This window comes from Varanus komodoensis, unplaced genomic scaffold, assembly GCF_004798865.1.
Source record: "Varanus komodoensis strain SLA01 unplaced genomic scaffold, ASM479886v1 scaffold103, whole genome shotgun sequence".
In the NCBI taxonomy this organism is placed as follows: Eukaryota; Metazoa; Chordata; class Lepidosauria; order Squamata; family Varanidae; genus Varanus; species Varanus komodoensis.
In genome coordinates, this window is record NW_025335283.1 from 355,602 (window position 1) to 376,686 (window position 21,085).

The following is a 21,085-nucleotide window of genomic DNA, read 5'->3' on the forward strand; positions in this document are numbered from 1 at the left end:
TGGTGTGGTAGTTTGAACATTCTTTGGCATTACCCTTCTTTGGGATCGGAATGTAAACTGACCTTTTCCAATCCTGTGGCCACTGTTGAGTTTTCCAAATTTGCTGGCATATTGAGTGTAGCACTTTTACTGCATCATCTTTTAGGATTTTGAATAGCTCAGCTGGAATACTGTGTCCTCCACAAGCTTTGTTGTTGCTCAGACTTCCTAAGACCCATTTGACTTCACATTCCAGGATGTCTGGCTCGAGGTCAGTGACCAGCCCATCGTGGTTATCAGGGACGTTAAAGTCTTTCTGGTATAGTTCTTCTGTGTAATCTTGCCACCTCTTCTTAATCTCTTCTGCCTCTGTTAGGTCCCTGCCATTTTGGTCCTTTATTATGCCCATCTTTGCAAGAAACGTTTCCTTCATATCTCCAATTTTCTTGAAGAGATCTCTGGTCTTCCCTATTCTATTGCTTTCTTCTATTTCTTTGCACTGTTCATTTAAGAAGGCATTCTTATCTCTTCTAGCTATTCTCTGGAATTCTGCATTCAGTTGGGTGTATCTTTCCTTTTCTGCCTTGCCTTTCACTTCCCTTCTTTCCTCAGCTATTTGTAAAGCTTCCTCAGACAGCCATTTTGCTTTCTTGCATTTCTTTTTCTTTGGGATGGTTTTAGTTGCTACCTCTTGTACAATGTTGCATACTTCCATCCATAGTTCTTCAGGCATTCTGTCTGTCAGATCTAATTCCTTAAATCTGTTTGTCACCTCTATTGTATATTCATCAGGAATATGATTTAGGTCATACCTGAGTGGCCTAGTGCTTTTCCCTAGTTTCTTCAATTTAAGCCTAAATTCTGCAACAAGAAGCTCATGATCTGAGCCACAGTCAGCTCCTGGCCTAGTTTTTACTGACTGTATAGAGCTTCTCCATCTTTGGTTGCAGAGCACATAGTCAGTCTGATTTCTGTGTTGACCTTCTGGTGATGTCCATGTGTAGAGTCATCTCTTGGGTTGTTGGAAAAGAGTGTTTGCTATGACCAGCATTTTCTCTTGACAAAATTCTGCCAGCCTTTGTCCTGCTTCATTTTGTACCCCCAAGGCCAAACTTGCCTGTTATTCTGATTATCGTTTGGCTTCCTACTTTAGCATTCCAATCCCCCATGATGATACGGAAATCATTTTTTAGTGTTATTTCTAGAAGGTGTTGTAGGCCTTCGTAGAACCAGTCAGCTTCAGCCTCTTCAGCACCAGTGGTTGGGGCATAGACTTGGACTACTGTGATGTTGAAAGGTTTGCCTTGAATTAGAACTGTGATCATTCTGTCATTTTGGAGATTGTATCCCAGTACTGCTTTTCCTACTCTTTTATTGACCATGAAGGCTTCTCCATTTCTTCTGAGGGATTCTTGCCCGCAGTAGTATACCTGATGGTCATCTGAATTACATTCACCCATTCCTGTCCATTTTAGTTCACTGATTCCTAAGATGTTGATGTTCAGTCTTGTCACCTCTTGTTTGACCACATCCAGCTTCCCTTGATTCATGGATCTTACATTCCAGGTTCCTATGGAGTACAGATCTTTGCAGCATCGGACTCTCCTTTCACCACCAGATACATCAGCAACTGAGTGTCCTTTCGGCTTTGTCCCAGTTGCTTCATTCTTTCTGGAGCTACTAGTACTAGCCCTCTGCTCTTCCCCAGTAGCACATTGGACACCTTCCAGCCTGAGGGGCTCATCTTCCGGGGTCATATCATTTTGCCCTTTAGAACAGTCCATGGAATTTCATGGCAAAGACACTGGAGTGGGTTGCCATTTCCTTCTCCAGTGGATCACCCTGTCAGAGCTCTCTGCTTTGACCTGTCCGTCTTGGGTGCCCCTGCCTACCATAGCTCATAGCTTCATTGCGCTACACAAGCCCCTTCGCCATGACAAGACAGTGATCCATGAAGGGGTTCAAGGGCTTAAGAACCTGTAAAGATCAAAGGACAAAGCCGCCTGTGATCCCGCCCCTCTCCCTCATTGCTTGAGCCCCTGCGGTGTTATGGAAATGGCACATGTGCTCTGGCTGCTGTGAGGGAAGGGCTGGCTGAAGGGCAAGGCAGCGGAAGGTGGGCTTCCAGCTTGCCAGGTCTGCTTTGCTTTTTACTAGGATCCCCCACCAACTGAACGCCAAAGCAACATGGTGGTGCGGTGCGGAGGCCCAGTTATTTATTGAGCCCCATTGGGGTGGCCTGCACACAGAAACACCGATTTGCATCTGAGTTGGTACAGCTCAGGGATTCTGATTCAGAGCAAGATGGTCATCTCAATTAATCGTGAATTAACCTCTTGCAAATTGCTCAGATATCTGCAAGTTGATCCACCCTTGGAATATAAAAATGCACTGTGGTTGGCGAGACACTGGGGTAGAGGATTTTTATTTTGACACCAGGAGCTGTGCTGGTTTGTTCAAGTTGACTTCCTTTCCCCGCAAGTCTAGAACTACCTTTTAGGGCCATTTTCATTTAAAAGCGAAGATGCGCCCAGCACTGGCATTCAGCAACCTTGGGGCAGCCTGCCTTCCCTCCTCAGTGCGTGCAGACATTTTGCCGTGAGCCTTCACGGCCTCGTTCTCTGGCAGGTTCTCACCTGGGCGAAGCAGCACCAGCAGCGGCTTGAGGTGGCCCTGTCCGAACTGGTGGCCAATGCTGAGCTCTTGGAAGAGCTGCTGGCCTGGCTTCAGTGGGCCGAGACGACGCTGATCCAGCGGGACCAGGAGCCCGTGCCGCAGAACATTGAGCAGGTCAAGGCACTGATTGCCGAGCACCAGGTAACCGTGCACCTCTGTCTCTTGCCCCCCTCGCTCCCTGAGGAACAGTGCCTGGCTGCCTGAGGAGCTGACCTGCAGGTAGCCTCTTATGCCCCCAGACCTCACTTTGGCTTAAAGAGGGGGCTGCAGGCAGGCCCCGCTGGGAGAGCCACATTAAGCGGGCTGATCTGGAACCCAGCCCCCCTGCCCCTTCCTTTTGGCGCCTGTTGCCCTGGGCCACTTCCTCAGGGCACGTGGCATGGTGAGGTGAGGTGAGCACCGACTGGCATTCAGGGCAAATATTGGCTTCCCAGGCATGTCAGCATTTACTTCAGGGCTGCGGGGTTGCAGTCAAGCTTCTTCACCCACAAGCAGCTGCAAGGATGAGCTCCAAGAGAGGTCTAGAGGGTGGCTGGAGAAATTTTTGCAGTCCCCCAAAAATGGAGTATGAGAGGAGGTCTGACTGGTTGGGGTAAAGCACAGCTTCACACTTAGGAAAAGCACAACCCTAGCCGTGGAGTGACAGAAAGAAATGTCTTGGCTTGGCCTCCCCCACACCCCATTGCCCTCCTTGTTGCATTTTCCAGTCCTTCATGGAAGAAATGACCAGGAAGCAGCCGGACGTGGACCGGGTCACGAAAACCTACAAGAGAAAAGCCACTGAGCCACCCCACGGCCCTTTCATCGAGAAGTCCCGCAGCAGTCGTACGTCTGGGGTGGGGTGGGGTGGGGTGGAGGTGCGACCGGGTTGCTGGAAGCCTGCCTGGGGGCCACACCCCTTTTCCTGGGCCTTTTACCGTAGTTCCAGTTTTCTGAGGACTGGAGCCTGGGTTTACTCAAGAATACAATATGTGTAGTTTGTACATGCTCAGGGGCACTCCCATCTTTATTATCATTTGCCTGTTCCAGAGCAAGGCCCACAAAACCAAGGCCTGAGCAACTGTGCACAGGTAGCCCCCACCCCAGCTGAAACTGAGGGCTGGGATAGCTTTCTGCAGATCCCAGCGCATCCTGCATTTCCCGTCTCTGCTTCAGTGTCTGCAAATGGGCCCGGTTTAACTCAACCGCCTGCAGAAGGGGAGCGTGGCGCTCGGCTCTGTGCGTCCTCCTTTCGGGCACCGCCTCCCTTCATGTGCCGTGGCCGTTACTCTGCCTCTTCTTTGTTCCAAGGAAAGCCCCCGAGCCAGGCGGCCCCTCCCCCCATGCCTGTCCTCTCCCAGTCGGAAGCAAAGAACCCACGCATCAACCAGCTGTCTGCGCGCTGGCAGCAGGTTTGGCTGCTGGCACTGGAGCGGCAACGCAAGCTCAACGATGCCCTGGATAGGCTGGAAGAGGTAATGACTCTCCCTCTGGGCCCTCTGCACACGCACAGGGGAACGCTTTGCGCATTGGCCTTCCCAGGAGGCAGGGCTCCTGTTTGGAGCATGTGGGCAAAGGGCTTCTGCCAGGCTGCGGGCCCCCGGTGGCCTTTAGGTGTAGAAGGGGCTCCCACGGAGGGTGAGTGTGTCCACGAACGGGCCGGTCATGCACATGGTGGGTACGTCATGTGTGGAGCCAGCTGGAACTGGGGTCAGACTAGATGGCCCGGGAGACCCCTTCTGGCTCACTCGGTTCCTGTGTTTCTATGTTGTGTCACAAAAGCTCCAGGCTGTCTTGGCTGTACCGCAAGAGTGGGAATGAGTGCCCAGGCCCGCTTCAGGCTGTGGGAGCCACAACTTTCTGTGTCCCTTGGCAATGGCCGTGCTCTTTTAGGGAAAAGCCCTGAAGGCTGCCTTCATGGTCCACTTGGCAAGAAGGGAGGCAGATGCGTGCTCGAGCGCTGAGGCAGGATGAGTGCCGTTTAGTCTCGGCCCTCTGCACTGCGTCCAGCCTTGCCGCTTTCCTGGCGGTCGCAGCAGCCTTGAGCGCTCCCGCTTCCCTGTCTCCGGTGTCCTGGCCTTGCGGGCTGGGTTTGCAGGGTCAGCCCACATACCCTGCTGCCATGTAGGCCAGAGCAAAGCATCATCAAGCCAGGATTCTCCTGGATGCTTTTTCTGTTCCCCTGAACACTGCTTTTTTAAAGGTGTGAGTGAGCTCGTTTGTGACCCCTTGCCCTGCACGAGATGCAAGCCGGAAGGATTAGTTGTGTTTTCTTTTGTTGCCCTTCACCAAACAATTCAACATCATTGTAAAGGTTTTAGGAATGGAGGGAAAGCAGCAGTATCCAAAGCAGAAGCGTGCGTTTTTGTTCTGCTCACATCCGAACCCTCCCACCATGCCTTCCAGCCCTGAGCAAAACTGGCACTTGGAGCAGCAAGACTTGCTGCCACGAACATCTTAAGCACTAGCATTTTCTTTTAGGGACATCCTTTCTAAGTAAGACGCAAAACACCTCCTCTCTCACTCTGTTCTCCCCTCTCCACCACACCCCAGTTAAAGGAGTTTGCAAACTTTGACTTTGACGTGTGGAGGAAGAAGTACATGCGCTGGATGAACCACAAGAAATCACGAGTGATGGACTTTTTCCGGAGGATCGACAAAGACCAGGACGGCAAAATTACCCGGCAGGAGTTCATTGATGGGATCTTGGCCTCCAGTGAGTGTCGCTTCTTCGAGCCGTCGCAGCGCTTCCCACTGCTCTTGCCGGGCCGGGCTGAGCAGCAGGAGGGGAAGTTTGCTCAGCAGGCCCAAACCAGCATTCCCGCTCTAAGAGCCTGGCCAGGGACCCTCTCCCTGTCCTCTCAGTGCAGGGATATGTGTGTGTGGAGTGCCAGCGCTTGTCTCCGCAGTTGAGCAGCCCTGGTGAGCATGAGACTGTTGCCCCACGGCAGTGGGGCAGAGACGGCCAGCCCATGCCTCTCTCGCTCTCCTCCGTGTTTCTTCCGCCATTTCTGTCCCCAAAGAGAGTGAGGCGGTGGCTGGACTGGCCTCGCACTTGAGTGGACTGTTTTTCTTGGCTCGCGGAGGCGTGTTCAGGCTGTTTCAGTGAGCTCGCAGGCTGTGGCTCTCCTCACAGTGAAGGGATAGCGAAGCAGCTCCGTAGGCGTGGGTGGTGGTGATAGCCAGGAGTCCATTTCTGTCACCTGCGCCCTTTCCTTAGCATGGCAGTTCTGGCCACTGGCACCCGCACTGGATCATACTCAGATTCATAGCATCGCAGAATCCTAGAACAGCAGAGCTGGAAAGGGCCCGTGAGGCCATCGGGTCCAAGGTCCCCCTGCTCAGTGCAGGACTCCCGGCTAAACCACCCCCTCAGAGGGCCGCCCAGCTGCCTCTCGAACGCCTCCAGTGTGGGAGCGCCCACCACCTCCCCAGGTCACGGGCTCCATTGCTGTACTGTTCTCACAGGCAGGATGTTTCCCCTGATGTCCACCCGGAACATGGCTTCCTCTAGCTTAAGCCTGTTTTTCCATGTTCTGTACTCTGGAATGACTGAGAAGAGATCTCGGTCCTTCTCTTTGTGGCTGCCATTCAAGTATTTGAAAAGCGCTACCATGTCGCCCTTCAGTCTTCTTTTCTGGAAGCTAAAGTTACCCAGTTCGCTTAATCTCTCCTCATAGGGCTTTGTTTCCAGTCCCCAGTCATCTTCATTGCTCTCCTCTGAACTCTTCCCAGTTTTCTGAGCACTTCATAAAAACATAAGCCATGCCAGGAGCTGCAGAGTGAAACAGTAATTTGCTTAAGAGAAAACTGTCTGCTGAAGCAAAGACATCTTGACTGTCCTTTGAAAAGCAACCCATGATCGAGCCAGGAAGGTCTCCCTGTGGGAGGGTATTCTGAGCCTGGGAGCTGCAACCGAAGAGGCCCCGCTCTGTCGGACACCTGGTGTCACTCAGAGGGAGCAAGGCCAGCAGGATGCTGATCAGGAGGGGTGGGGAGAAAGCAGCTGTTCACCCCTTACTAAAAGGAAGCCCCTCTCTGTGATAATGAAGGCCAGCTCCTTCGAGCATGTTTTCTTTAAGGGAAGGGCCAGCAGCCTCTGTGGCCCTCTGCTGGAAGCGCCTCTCCCTGCCCGCTTCTGATGCTGGGGGCTGGCTGGAGGTAGGCCTCTGGGCTTCCTTGTTGGAGAGGCACCTCCGGGAAAGGTGAGCGGATTGGGAGTGGTGCAGCAGCTTGGGCAGAGCCGGCCTCGAGAGCGGGAAGGGGGACGTGGCTCACTGCTTCTCTCTCCCTCAGAATTCCCCACCACGAAGCTGGAGATGACTGCGGTTGCCGACATCTTTGACCGTGACGGGGATGGTTACATTGACTACTACGAATTCGTTGCCGCTCTGCACCCCAACAAGGATGCTTACCGGCCAACCACGGACGCAGACAAAATTGAGGATGAGGCAAGGGCTTTGACGGGCCTGGGCAGCTGGGGAGGGCTGGCACTGGCTAAGCCGAGCCCCCTTGCCTCCGGGGGCACTGCAGCATCCTCCAGCTCCGCGCCAGCATGGTGGCTGCCCCCCTTCCTTGGCACAGTGGCCTGGTCCCCCAAGAGGGGCACGTCTTGGCAAAGAACGACAGCCTTCCTCACTAGCTGGTGCCCCTTGGCTCCATTGCCACCTCTGGGCTTCTGCCTGCATTATATGGGCACTGAGATGTGGCCCTGCTCAGCATCCCCTGGCAAGCTTTGTGTGCCCGGTGGAGTCGCGGGCGTGGAAACATGCGACGTTCCTGGCCAAGCCGGAGAAATGGTGCATTTTTGTCCTGCTGTTTGCATTTTCCGTTTTAACCTGAATGGACTTGATGACTGTAAGAGAAAGATGAGTGCTACGTCAGGGGTAGCGAGAGTGAACATGGGCCGCACGTTGTCCAGGGGGCCCCCACCCCATCCATGCAATAAAAACCAGGACCAAGGGCACGGCCAGAGTTTCACATCCATAGCAGAGAAGGGTTGAGAACCTTCTGGCAAGGCAGGGCAGTGCACCAGGCTCGGTCTTGCGGGATCCTGGGTTCGGTCCCCACCTCCCCACCTGGCAGGGCTGCGGGTACTCGGGTGGGGCCGTATCGCAAAAGTGCAGCCCCTTCTACCCCGGCGGGGTGAGGGCTGCTTTGTGGGCACCGCGTCCTTGCAGGAGAGACACGCTTCGGACCAGGCAGAGACCTGCCGTGCAGCATGGGCTTTGGCACCCCGAGTAACCACAGGCCTCTCCTTCTCCCGTCCCGCAGGTGACACGGCAAGTGGCACAGTGTAAATGCGCCAAGAGGTTCCAGGTGGAGCAGATCGGGGAGAACAAGTACCGGGTAAGGCGGGAGAGCTTCCGTTGCCGCGCTGGCCCCCCAGCATCCCCCGAGCCCCTGTGGACACCTGCCGTCCCTCGGCCGCACCCCCGCCTCGCGGAAGGCCAGCCGCACCCTGGGCAAAAGTGCGCCCGGTGGGGGGGCGGGGCGGGCACGGCCCTTGCGGGAGGCGAGCCCTTTGCGGAGGCCCCTTGGGGCCGAGGAGCCTTGCTCTCGCCGCTCCACATCTGCTCCCTCTGCCCAGCCCGGGGCCCTTCAGATGGCGGCCGCCGGGACAGAGGGGCCGTGGCCTTGCCCGGGGCTGCCGCCGCCTCTGGGCTGTGCGGCAAAGGGAGCGCATTCAGCCTGGGTTGCCCTGCTGCCCGCTTGGAGTGCCCTGCCTCTGAAATGCCCGCAGGCGTGCCCTCTGCGTCGCCCATGTTTTCCGAGCCTGTTCTTGGCAGCAGGCTGGACGTGCCGTTCCGTGAGCATCAGGTGGCTGGATTTCTTCCCGGGTCTCCTGACCTGCCCAGCCACGCAAGGCGGCCCATGGCCCGGTGGCGAAATGCCCTGAGCTGGCCCGAGTCGGGCACCCACCAGCAGACCTCCAGGGCTGGTGCGCCATTCCCTCCAGGGCTGTCTGTCACCCCGCTCAAGGGGGCAGCATCTTTTGCTTGCATTTTTAAAAGGGGGGGGCAGAGCGAACGGTGTGGCTTAGCGTGTCAAGTGCGGTAAAGTCAGTTAGCAAGACATTTGCCAGCGGTTACTGCACTGTTAATTCTCTACCATGTTTTCTCTCCCCATCTTATTCTCCCTCCCTCCCTCCCTCCCTTTTGCACCTCCTTCTTCGTAGTTCTTCCTCGGCAACCAGGTACCGTGTGCCTTGCAGTGCTTCTCTTGTGTCCTTTCATAGCCTGTTTTCCTCAAAAGAAGCACACACATTGTCTGTGTACAAGCCAGTCTTTGCACTGTTGTGGTTTGTTGTGCTCATGTGAATGCTGTAAGGAGAGCTTGGATGCATTAACTCAGAGAAGATTCTGGTATACAATGATTCACCGGTCAGCAAGTGCGCGCCTTAAGGCGGAGCCCGGACTCGCCAGTCGCAGCAGCCTGGCCTGGGCAGCAAGCCACGGGGGCTGGTCTGAGCCTGGCCTGCTTTCCTCAAGCCCTGTGTTTGGGGTGCATGGCCAACAGCAGGCCGCCCTCGGGACCCCTGGCCTGTAGCAGAGCGAGTTTCGCCTGTGGTGGGCTGGCCACCTGGGGAGCGGGACCCTGACGAGAGCACCCGAAGGTCTCTGGCCAAGCTCGCCTGAGCCGCAGCCAGTGCCCAAAGCTCTGCCTCCTTTCAAAAGGTGTGCAGTGCCCCAGGTGTTTTTCCAAGGAGACCCAGGTGTGCATTCATTTCCCTGTGAAGTAACCGTGGGGACCCCTGCCAAAGAAATGGCTTTGCAAAGGAACTGGCGCTTCAACAGTGAGCCCTTCTCTGCTCCAGTGAGAGGGGGAGCTGTACTTTTCCACCTTTCCAAACACCTAGAACCTTGGGAATGGCTGGCACAGCTAGGAACCGGTCGAGGTGAACACAAGAATCCCTGTGCATCCCAGTGCCGGCACGGGGTGGGGGCGCCCCTCCACCCTTTTTTGCATACAAAGCTTCTTTGCTTTGAGCTGACAACTCACCTTTGTACAGCCACCAGTAACAAGCAAAATCCCCACCTCAATCCAGGTGAGGCTTCACATTTTTGTACCCATGAAATTTCACGCAGCTGCATCTCCAGACTCGCACACTCTCACTGAAATAAGCCAGGAGAAAATTAACAAAGTTGTTAATCGTATGTGGGGCACATTTTTTTAAAAAAAAGGAAATGAGATAGTGAACCACTGAGAGCACCTCCAGTACTTTGGAGGGCCTTTCAGCAGCTGTCAAACAGTCAGTGCAAGAAGTAATGTGCATAGAGCCTGTGCAGCGTTTGACTCCGTAGTTGTTTCCTCATCCCATGTGCCTGCAGTGGTGCAGGGAGGAGTCTAATTCAGAGAGTGGATGCTGGAGCCCCTGCAGCTGTCTGTGCTCCATCCCGTGATTTCTGGACGCACCAGATGGTTCTGAAGAGGGAAACTGATAGTCTGAAATCTTTATGATTGAGTGCCCGGAAGCCAACGGATTTACTGCCACTGCTTGCCAAAATGAAACGCCCAGCGTCATGCCACAGGACACACACACGTGTGTGGAACAAGTGAACTGCCGGTCAGACAGCGCGCTTGGCAAACTGCCCTGCATCCGTGATCTCTCGTATCACGGTGGAAATGGCCCATGTGGCTGTTCGGGGCCAAGGGGCAGATAGCTCATGCAGCCCCATGCGCTTGGCCTTCCTGCTGTGACTTCGGGGCTAGATGCTGGCCAGAGCCTTGTTCTCGGGGCACATCACCTCCAAGTGTTCCAGAAGGTGCCATTTCTGTTTTCATGGAACAGAGTTCAAACTTGCACAGTGTATTTTGTATACCAGTATCTGGTTGGCTTCCACTTAATTTTTCATTGCTTTTCCCCATAATTAGCACTTATTCTTCAATCCATCTGCATGGATCTTATTAAATTACTCAAGGCTACAAGAAGATAAAAGTGCCTCTTACTCTCTGTAACTTAATTTCAAATCAAATGGGGGAACACAGAAGAAATCGGTGCAGGGTGCAATACTGCAGGGATGCTGGTCACCCTGCAGACTTGGAGGGGTACAGGTGGCCTAGGCAGGGGCAGGGGGGCTTGTGGCAAGGCTGCCTCCACCTGGCTCCTGCACTTTGCAGTGGGGGGGGGAGGAGGCGGGGGAGGCACCGGGGCATATTGTACCCGCCTCTCCCCTCCGCCTGGGGCATGTCCCTTGGAGTGCTTCTCGGAGGCCCCTGCTTCAGCCTCAAAGCAGCTCACCAGCTGTGCCGGGGGAGGGTGCGCCAGGCACTTGGTCCAATCCAGTGTTGGAGCTGGCGCTCAGAAAACCCCTGTGGTCCCAGGGGCGGCCCGGCTGCATCTTCAGACGTGCCTTGTGCGCTGCGCCCGATGATGGGAACGCTTTGCCTTACCTGCACAACTATGCTGGGGAGGGGAGCTGCCATAGCTGGCGGTTACTTGGCCTGCCTGATTAAAGTCTGACTTCACAGAAATCTGACTTTCCCAGACCAGTTAGAAAAATCCAAGGGAATAACTCGCTTGTTCATAAATGAGGCGAGGAGCCAAAGCGTGGGTCCACCTCCAAGATTTCTGCGGTCCAGAAGGGTCTGGCGTCTCCTCTGTAAAGTGAGCATGAGTGAGCTGGCTTGCAGGGGGTGCGTGGGTGAGAAAGTGCTGACCCACGAGGCCCTCCAGAAGCTTGCAGTGCACATGCCGATGCGGGCAGGTGAGTGGCCGGGACAGGCCGCCGGAGGCCCTCCAGATCTTGTGGCTGCAAGTCCATCGCCCCCACCCCCGGCTTTGTGGCGCTGTGTCTGATGCAGGCTGCAGGCTGCAGGCCAAAGCACCCAGGGGTCTGTAGGTTGCCCATCCCATCCCAGAGAGAAAGGAGGTGCTGCTTGGCTGTTGGGACCATTTAATCATGGCTTCAAAATCACTGACGATCCCCCTGCAGTTGGTAAATTCTGCAGGGTTTCCAATCCTTGGGGCTGCCTTCTGGCTGCTGCTCTTCCGCGGGGCCTTCGCTCCAGACTCCGTAAAAGGGTGGTGGGCTTCACTGCCTTTCATGATGAGAATTGCTTCCCTGATCTTCCCGTGATTTCCAGCTGGCCCCTCTTCAGAATAGACTGTGGCAGGACTGGCAGGCCAGTGAACCCGAGTTGCTCGGAAACCTTGCTAATGCGTTGAAAGACGTGCCCAGAGGTCCGCAGTGGGGACTGCAATCTGCCCCACCGGAAATGGTATTATCAGCCCAAAGACGTGGCTGCTCCGTTTCAGGAGCGATCCCTGGTGACCCTGCAGGCCAGATGCTGCCCTGGTCCAGTGTTGTCTGCTCAGCTGGCAGGAGCTCCAGCTGAGAAGGGCTTCCCTATCCCCTGCTGGGGGTCCCCTCCTGCCAAGGAATGAATCTGGAACTTCCTGCATGCAAAACATGCTTCTCACAGAACTCTTGCCACAGCAGTGGTGCACATACGGCCGCCTAAATTTTAATCTTATTTTTGATGATGCAATATAGTGGGCCTGCTCTATTTCGAAGCTTTCTATGGGCAGCTTAAGGGAAGAGCCACAGGTAAAGACAAGTTTTGCTTGTCCTGCTGCAGTCTCTTTTGGAGAAGAGCAAGTGCTTTTGATCATGTCGTGTTCTCTTTTCTCCGTGTGCCTCTAAACCACCCATTTGCTCCTCCCTCCAGTTTGGTGATTCGCAGCAGTTGCGCCTGGTCCGTATTCTGCGCAGCACAGTCATGGTCCGTGTTGGTGGAGGATGGATGGCCCTGGATGAGTTTTTAGTGAAAAACGATCCTTGCAGAGGTAAGAAATAGCTGCATTTCAGTTGTGAACTTGAACTTCCCAAAGCCCAAGATTCCTGGGAAAGAGTTTTGACATCAGCCCCCTTGACCATGAGATCAAGTAGCCACCAGGTAGGGGACAGATGCCGTGGAGTGCAGGGGATGCAGCTCCTGCTTATCGCAGGAAACCTTCCTGATGACTTTTTCCTGGCATTAATTAGTGGGAGAAGTTACCATTCAGAGTTTTGCTGCACGCCTGAGGGTCGGGCGCTGGCCCAGTCGAGGCCAAGCTGCACTCCCCAGGGTGCGAAGGTGCCGGCAAAAACACCAGTGAGGGAAGAGGACGGGTAGGTGAGGCGTGCTTTGTGCAGAGATGGGGAGGAGAGGTCCAAGCCGCACGATTCATAAGCTTGCTGACTGCATTTGCGTGTGGTCCCATTCCCTTCATTACCCTCATCGGGCGTGGGCCGTTGCGATATGTGAACCGAGCAAGCAGATCCCGGAAGACCGCGCTTATCAGCCACCCTTCTGCCATGCGGTCCCGGGGGGCAGGGGAAGAGGCGGCTCCCCTGGAACCCCAGCGGCTCCCACGCTCTGTGACCTGGGTTGCAGCACACCTTCCGTTGCCACCCGCAGCGACACGCCACGCGCAGGGCCTTTGCGCCTTTCTCCTCCTCTCTGACCCGCACTGCTGTTTGTTCTCCTGCCCTGTCTTTTCTTTGTATGTGTATATTTTCTTTATTCCAGTTCACCACCCTGGAAGTAAAATAAAACGCTCTGATTCCAGCTCCTCGATTGCCAGTCAGTCTCCGATAGGTTGGCTTTTTTTCTTGGCTTTGGTTGTTGCCCTTGGCTTCATCTCACTCTCCTCTTGGGAATGGCTTTGCTGCTCTAACCTGCCTCCTCCCACCCCGCACCATTGCCCCAGGCCCCGGCACTGCCGGCCTGAGCACCGCTTCGGCAAAGATGCGGAAACAAGTGTGCCTTCTCCTGGGGTCAGCATGGGGCGCTGCCCTCGTCCAGCCCTGCCTGCTGCACTGGGGCAGAGCTGCCCAGCTGCTCTCCTAGCCACCTCCCGAGGGCTCATTCAGGGTTCGTTCCCATGGATTTCCCCACACTGGAACAGGGCAGTGGGCAAGGAGCCGGCATCCACCTGCCTCCCATGCCCTTGTCCTCCCCAGGAGGTCTTCCTCCTTTGCCTGTAGAAGCAGTTGATGGATTTGGTAGTTCTGCAGTAGAAGTGCCCTCCCTGGCGATGCGAGAGGCTCGGGCGGGGCAGCCCCCACTGCGGCCTTCAGTCTGGTCCTCTGCTGGAAGCAGGCCCCCTTGCTGGCCTGGGAGAGTCCTTTCCCCCGAGCCCACGGCTTGCAGAAGGACGTTGCCTTCCCATCTGCGGTGTTTGCTGCATGTAGCCCTATTCTGGGAAGCCGCTTGGATTTCGGTCGGCCCCTCCGTTGCCCCTGGCAGTGGCGTCTCCCATCCTCGGCCTACTTCCACACAAAGAGGGCAGCCAAACGCCATCCCACTGCCAGGTTACTCTGGGCAAGATGGATTCACTTGCCTCGGGCAGCGAAGGCGTGACCCCCCATCCTCCCCTCTGGCCCCGCAAGGCCCGCTGCTGCATGCTCTCGCGCACTTAACCAAACTGCTCCTCGCGGTGTGCATCTGTCTGTCGGGTTTGCTCCCCACCCTCCCACCGAGACTGCAGAGCAGGTCGGTGCTTTTCTGCCGAATCAGTGAGGCAATTCTGAGGAAAAGAAGCACAGCTCTTTTCAACATCCTCCCAGTGTCCCGGCTCCCAGGGAGGCTTCACTGGGCCTCGGGCGCACAGACCTCGTCAGAGGTGCCGTTCCTGTGCGCAAGATGCTCGCCTGAGGCCTGATCAAGGGCACCTGCTCCTGCAGCCTCGGCCAGTGGCCTCTGGTGCCGAGCAGGGAGCAGAAGCGGGCCCCTCCTGCAGGGAGGCTGCTTGTCCCTTCGGAGGCTGCCCCAGGTGCAGTGCTGGGGCACATCGCCGTTCCTCCAGGTGTGGCAGCAGCTGTGCGGAGCGAGTGAGGGGCCGCCCCCCCCCCATGTCTGTGTAAAGGCGGCGCCTCCTGAAGCTCTGCCTGCATCCACCCTGCTGCAGGCCGGAGCACACCGCAAACGGGCTGTCGCGGCCGGTATGGTGAGGCTGGCGCCAGTGGCAGCGGCTCGCAACACGCATCAGGCTGTGAGCTGCTTCCCCGTCCACCTCGGGACCCTTCTGAGGGACGCATAGCGAATCGTCAGGGCCCTGCGGCCTCCCATCTGGCGAGAGCTGCCCGGGCAAGGCTGAAGGAAGTCGCACCCCTGGCGTGCCCAAGCGAGCCTGCATGAGGGTTCCCAAGGCATCCACTGGCTTCCCAGACCCAGCCTCGCCTGGCTTGATCCCTCAGCCGCCGCCGCCGCTCTCTGTCTTTTCTTACAGCGAGAGGAAGAACGAACCTCGAGCTCCGAGAGAAATTCATCCTCCCCGAGGGGGCTTCTCAGGGAATGGCACCGTTCCGCTCCAGGGGCCGCAGGTCCAAGCCTTCCTCGCGGGCGGCCTCCCCCACCCGGTCGAGCTCCAGCGCCAGCCAGAGCAACCACAGCTGCGCTTCCATGCCGTCCTCGCCAGCCACGCCGGCAAGCGGGACCAAGGTGGGGCCCGGCTCTGGCGCAGCAGGTGGCGGTCCACTGTCGCCGCCTGAGGAGCCTTTGCCAGACAGGCACTCTTGCCGGAGCACGAGGAGCGGGGCCCTCTTTGGGAGCCGCGACAGCAGGCAGCCCGGGCAGCAGGTCAGGCCTGTGGTGGGCTCCCTGCGGCCAGCAACAGTCTTGGGCGTGGGAGGCGTCCTGCAGAGCAGCCGGCTGGGGCGCAGCGGGTCCCTGCGCGCAGCACTGGCTGCCAGACGTGAGCCGGCCTTGGCGTGCCCAGCTAAGCTTGTTCAGGCTGCGACAAGCACGCCCTCGTTGGCTCCCTCCAAGACTCTTGCTTTCCCCTGTGGCTACCACAAGCTGGCCCAAGCGCGCAGGAAGAGTGAGCAGGTGAAGGCTGAGTTCTCGCCCCCCCCCCGCCCCGCCTCGCCCACCCAGCTGTACCGGTCTGTGTCTCATTTTAGTTGGAGGCTCTCTCTGGTGCTTCGTGGCTTCTGGGACATCCACCCCCTTTTTCCGGCTGTTAGCCCAGTAACGGGGTTATGCCGGCCCTGGCACAGGACAGAAACCTACCCGTACGCCTCTGTGTCTCATCTCATTGCGTCAACTTAAGTTTGTTTTCACGATCTGTTCAGTTTGGCTTTTCTATTTTCATTTTAGAATTTATTTTCTCTTTTCTGTTTTATTTCCTTCCATCCTGAACACTTCCTTCCTCTTCCATACGCTCCCCTTCCCCTTTCCCCAACTCTCTCTGGACTCTTCATTTCACAGACTCTGCATCACTTCACCCGTTGTTATGACAAGCCCTGGCTGGTAAACAGCAAGGCAGGTTCCCCCTTGAGGGGCCACGGTAGTGCTGATCTCCACCTGCCCGCTCCGGAGGTAGCGTATGGCTTGCATGGGCTGCCCCCATCTCCAGAGGGCCCCCGCCCCGCCCCGCCCCCACCCCCGCCCCCGCAGTGGCCATGCTAGGATGGGGGCGATTTTCGCAGGGACCCACCCTGGGTTTCCTAACACGCAGAGAGAGGCCTGCTCCTTGGAAGATGCTTCAGGCGTAATCCACAGCTCGGTGCATGCATGCGGTGTCCCTTCAGGGTGCGGAGGGTGCCACAGTCGCTCGGTTGACATTATCGGGAAGCTTCTGGGTGGCTTGGAGGAAGGATGCGGGGGAGCCGCCCAAAGGCGCCTGGCCAGGGAGGCTTCCTGACAAGGCCGCGCTGGGCAATCGTGCTTTCTCATCCGTGGAACTGGACGGGGCTGAGGCAACACCTTCCCTTTGCAACCTTGCTCTGCCTCTGTACCATCTTCTGCATGGTTTTTCTTGCTACAAAAAATCCAGTGGAGAGGAAGGGCTGTAGAAGGCCCTTGGGCTGGCCAGGAGCAGCCCCCTGCCTGGAAGCCCTGAGCACACCTGCCTGTGCTCCGCGTAATCCAGCAGTGCCGTGCCGACATGCCCTGGGAGACGAGAAGGGCAGAGAGCAAAAGAGGAGGCTTGTGGTGGGACCTTGAAATGGCCTGGCTGTGCCTTGGCGCACACAAGCAGCTCCGCCCTGGGCTGCTAAAGCTCTCGCGGGCGGGCAGGTGGGCCAGCCGGGGGACGGTCCCTGCGTCAGTCCGCTAGGAAAACAGGTGGCCGTGCAGAGCAGCTGCAGGTGATGGGAAGCGCTTGGGGAGTGGAGGGACCTCGACCCCAGGTGGCCGGGCAAGCACTCAGGCCCCCGCCCGCCGTGCCGCGCAAGGAGTTGCTGGGAGCTGCGGCTGCCATGTCCATGATAGACAGAGCCCTTCTCTTGGCTGCCCTCCCTGGCTCTGGCCGCCCCCAAGCCCACTCCTTTCATGGGGCTTCGGTCAAGAGCCTCCCAAAGGGGACGCATGCAGATCCCCCCTTGCTCCTCTCGACTGCAGTGTGTTGACTTGGATGGGCCTGGGAGCCCGTCTCCCCTGGCAAGGAGGAGGGCCAGAGCCACAGCCCAGGGTGGGCTTCCAGGGCACCTGTCTCCCCACCTGCCTCTCTCTGCTCACCATGTTGCGCCTCACCAGTCCGAATGGGCACCGGGATGATGGGGGGCAGGCACGGGGGGGCACCCAGGGACCTGGGAAGGTGTGTTCCCACTTGAACTGTTGGGGCGGCAGCCGCTGCCCAGGCACGTGCTGCAGGGACGGCTCCTGGCACTGTGGCGCTGCGCCCGCCTGGGGTGCCCAGTGGCCTGCCTGTGGCCCTCGGGCCACCCCTGCCGACTCCGCCTTTCAGGGTCTCGACTTGCTGTGTTCCAAGGTCACACCATCCTCGAGCAGCAAGCTGAAGCGCCCCACGTTGCATTCGAGCCGCACGTCCCTTGCGGATACCAGCACCAGCTCTTCGCCTGCTTCTTCGGGTGCCAAAACCAATCGGGCCGGTGAGTGCCCAGCGGGGTCTGCATCGGGGGGGGGGGGGCGCACCACGTGAACACAACTGTCGAGGCACAAGCGTGTGCACCCTGCCAGGGCCGGCCTGCTCAGCACGCACTCTGCGTCACAGCGGGGCCAAAAGCCACAGGCAGCGAGGGATGCGCTTTCCACGCGTTCTTTATTCCCTGTGCAGTTTGCACTCTGCCAGGCTCAGTCGTACGCCTGGGAGGAAAGCCCCTGTGGGCACGTTTAAAGCAGGGCACGCGTGGGGTCGCTCTGCACGGCCACGCAGATGTTGGTGGAGGGCAGCACCCAGCAGCCCTGCCCAGCAGCGCCTGTAGTGGAGGAGGATGGGGGCTGTAGTCCAGAAGGCTTGTTCTGGTGGAAACCCTCCTCTGCAGCTGCCCTTTGGGGCCCTTGAAGGGAGGTACAGGCAGGGATGGCGCCGAACGGTTCCCCTGTGGCCCCCGGGTGTCACCAGCCTAGTCTGTGCAGCTGCTGGCGGCACACGAGATGGAGAAGGGCGGAAAGGGCTGCCCGGGTGGCGCGCCAGCAGCGAGGGGCAGGTGGAGACTCTGGCTGTGGGGGGCTCCAACTTGCCGATCCTGCCCAGCCCATGGAGGCGAGGCGAGGCGAGGCTTGAGGAGGGGAACCCTCGCCCCCTCCTGTGGCTCCCATGGGTCGGAAGCAGTGGCAGCCCCTCATGCGGGTCCCCCCGCCTGTGCCTCATGGCTTTGCCTGCCGGAGAGGAGGCAGCATGGGTGGGCAAAACCTGCCGGCAGCAAGGGGATGCCGGGGTGCCCGAGCCCAGCTTCGACTAGACCACAGACGTGCTCAGCCCCTGCCCCTCCTCAACCCCTTTCCTGAGTTTCCGCTGCGGTTAGAATGGTCCGGCTTAATTTCAATTCCCAGATCCCAAGAAAACAGCCAGTCGTCCTACGAGCCGGGCCGGGAGCCGGGCGGGGAGCCGAGCCAGCAGCCGGCGGGGCAGTGACGCCTCGGACTTCGACCTTCTGGAAACGCAGTCGGCCTGCTCAGACACCTCTGAAAGCAGCGCAACTGGGGGGCAGAGCACGTCCCGAAGGGGCATGGCGAAGCCCTCCAAGATCCCCACCATGTCCAAGAAGGCGAGCCCTGCCCCCTCCAAGACGCCAGGCCCCAAAAGATAATTCCACATCCACATCCACTCAAGGAAAACTTGTGTCCCGGTTTTAATCCTGCTTCATACATTGGATGTATATTTATTCTACATGGGAGAAATTATATTGTTAAAAGTGTAAAAGAATAACTGTGTTATGAAGCTGCCTTATTTTGTTGTTATTTTTTTGTAAGTTACTATTTTCATGTGAATATTTATGTAGATAAAACTTGCCTTCTGGTGACCTTCTTTGCGTTGGAGGCCCCAGAGGGGGAATGAAATGTGGGAGAAAACAGAAGCAAGCAAAAGGTCAAGATGTGAAAATGTAAAAACAAAACAAGAAAACAAAAAAAATATATAAATAGGATTTCTGTGCAGTGCAGGAGACAATCCTGCTTTATCTTTTAGGATTGTTTCCTAAATGCATCTTTATAAAACATAACTTGCTGTCTCAGCGAGGTAAATTATATTTAAAAGCAACACCTGAATATCCAGCAGTGTTCAAGGATCTTTTTTTCCTTTTTTGTGTAAATCATGGATACCTCAATAAGAGAGAAACCTGCATTACGGGGAATCTGGGGCTTTTGTTTCCAGTTTTTTAAAAGAAATCATTGTGGTTTTACTGGAGGATAAAAGGTGAAGTGACTTTGAATTAGTAAATAAAATTTGCACATGCTTCATTCAGATAAAAGTGTTCACTAAAAATGCTGCGTTTAGCAAGGCAGGAGCCCTGCCAGCTGCTGGGCTTTTAACGAACAAGGAATGCGGTGCTTCCCAGGGTGACCATGCCTTGCTGCTGGCATGGAAGAGTCTTGGGAGGGGGGACACACGTGACGCCTCCTTTGAGCAGGAGGTCAAAGGGGGGCTTCTCCAGCTTGGTTTTCCTCCCCAGCCACTGCTCAAAAAACAAAACCAGAAAGTGAGATCAGTTCTCAGTTCACGAACTGCTATTTAACTGCATCATTTCCTATTTATTATTTCAACTGGTTAATGCCACTTCTGGCCAGCCTGACTGGTGGGAGACGCTGCACACTGGAAAAGAAAAGCTGCCGTCGACACGCACAGTTGCTTGCTCGGAATACAAACGTGAAGCACCAGCAGCCCGTGTGTGTGTGTGTGTGTGTGTGTGTGTGTGTGTGTGTGTGTGTGAGTGTGTGAGTGTGTGTGCGTGTGCTGCCCCCCCCCCCCGCTCACTGTTCTGTGCCCCCGCTTTTCCCTTTATGGAAGGAAGAGACCGAACCGAAGCTGGCGAGGGGACGGGTGGTGAAGAAGATCGCTGGGGCAACCGCGTCTTCCTGCCACATGCGCCCGTTCCCTGCCTGGACTGACCATATTGCTGTGTGATTCTCTCAGCTGGTTTAAATGAGCCAGATCCTGAAGCTCTACCAATGAATTGTTAAAAAAGCAGAAGACTTTTTGTATTAAAATTGCTTGCAGTAATAATAAAAAGGAAACTTGCCTCTAATTTTATGCTGCACGGGCAACCATTGAATTAGAGAGGAGAGGATGCATGGTCCGTGCTTCCCTCCTCCAGGGCCTGCTCCTCCCTCAGAAAAGCGAGCCCCATTCTTCCTCCACGGTTACATGCTCCAAAACCACCCCATGGCGAAGTGGAGCGCCCACGGGCAAGCACAGGCAACTAGCAGGTGGCCAACCGTCTTCTCACCAAGGGAGGTCCTCTGCTTGCTCCTGGCTTTTGCGCAACCTGTCGCGCCTGCTGCTCTCAGTCCCTTTTGAAGCAGGCCAGCTTCAGAAGGACGAGCCAGACGGCTCTCGATGACTACTAGTTGTGCTGGCTCTGCGGAACCCCCATGGCCAGGGACAGTGTACCTCTCAGTACCAGGCATGGGAGAGGGCGGTGTCCGCTTGCCTCGTGAGCCACCTTGGCTGCCTGCCTGGCCGAAGAGGAGGCCGGACTCGACTCGCTGGTCCAGTCCAGCAGGGCCCCTCTGACTGCGATGCCCCAGCCTCTTCGTTGTGCACCGGCGCCTTTGGGCAGTGCGTTGCTCTACCCTACTTCGTCTGCCAAGGCGGCCTTCCTCTGTGCCATCTTGAGATGGGCTTTGTGCCACTTCCTGCTCAAGCACTTCCTACAACCCCCTTTAATTTTTTTTTTACTCTCTAGACTTGAGAAGTTTTGTACAACTCAAATTTGCATCCTATATTGTGAACATAACTTTGGTTGCTCCTAATAAAGGTGTTTTACAACATCTGCACTGTGATGGTTCCTTGATGGGTTGTGTGGGGGGGCACCACTGAGACACAACCGTGGAAAATGCCCACGAGTTCCCTGGTGCAGGGAGCAAGTGTCTGTGTAACGCGCTCACGGCCTCGACGGGGCGGAGCACAGGAGTCCTGCAGCGTGCCTCAAGCCCCCTGAGCCGAGCCTGACCTTGGGAGCAAGGCAGGCCGTCCGGTTGCCAGTGCCGCCGCTTTTCCTCTGAGGAGGCCGGCCAGCCGGGCAGCCCAGCCCAGCCCAGCCCAGCCCCCTGGATTGCT

General features: G+C 56.7%; 1 protein-coding gene across 17 annotated transcripts in view; it reads left to right on the forward strand.

Annotated features, from left to right (window-relative positions):
* MACF1 (microtubule actin crosslinking factor 1) overlaps nucleotides 1-20,796 on the forward strand; it is a 291,688-nt gene extending 270,892 nt beyond the window's left edge. For 10 of the 17 annotated variants that reach the window (XM_044419421.1, XM_044419433.1, XM_044419434.1 and 7 more), the window contains 13 exons: nucleotides 2,608-2,796; nucleotides 3,363-3,480; nucleotides 3,946-4,109; nucleotides 5,188-5,350; nucleotides 6,931-7,085; nucleotides 7,909-7,983; nucleotides 8,813-8,830; nucleotides 12,307-12,424; nucleotides 13,150-13,218; nucleotides 14,852-15,063; nucleotides 15,832-15,942; nucleotides 17,336-17,456; nucleotides 18,361-20,796. In XM_044419421.1, coding sequence (XP_044275356.1) covers nucleotides 2,608-2,796; nucleotides 3,363-3,480; nucleotides 3,946-4,109; nucleotides 5,188-5,350; nucleotides 6,931-7,085; nucleotides 7,909-7,983; nucleotides 8,813-8,830; nucleotides 12,307-12,424; nucleotides 13,150-13,218; nucleotides 14,852-15,063; nucleotides 15,832-15,942; nucleotides 17,336-17,456; nucleotides 18,361-18,617 — 1,770 coding nt within the window. In that variant the 3' untranslated portion in view covers nucleotides 18,618-20,796. The remainder of the gene's footprint in view (nucleotides 1-2,607; nucleotides 2,797-3,362; nucleotides 3,481-3,945; nucleotides 4,110-5,187; nucleotides 5,351-6,930; nucleotides 7,086-7,908; nucleotides 7,984-8,812; nucleotides 8,831-12,306; nucleotides 12,425-13,149; nucleotides 13,219-14,851; nucleotides 15,064-15,831; nucleotides 15,943-17,335; nucleotides 17,457-18,360) is intronic. The other 7 variants (XM_044419435.1, XM_044419436.1, XM_044419432.1 and 4 more) reach the window with 4 other exon arrangements.
* The last annotated feature ends 289 nt before the right edge of the window (nucleotides 20,797-21,085 follow it).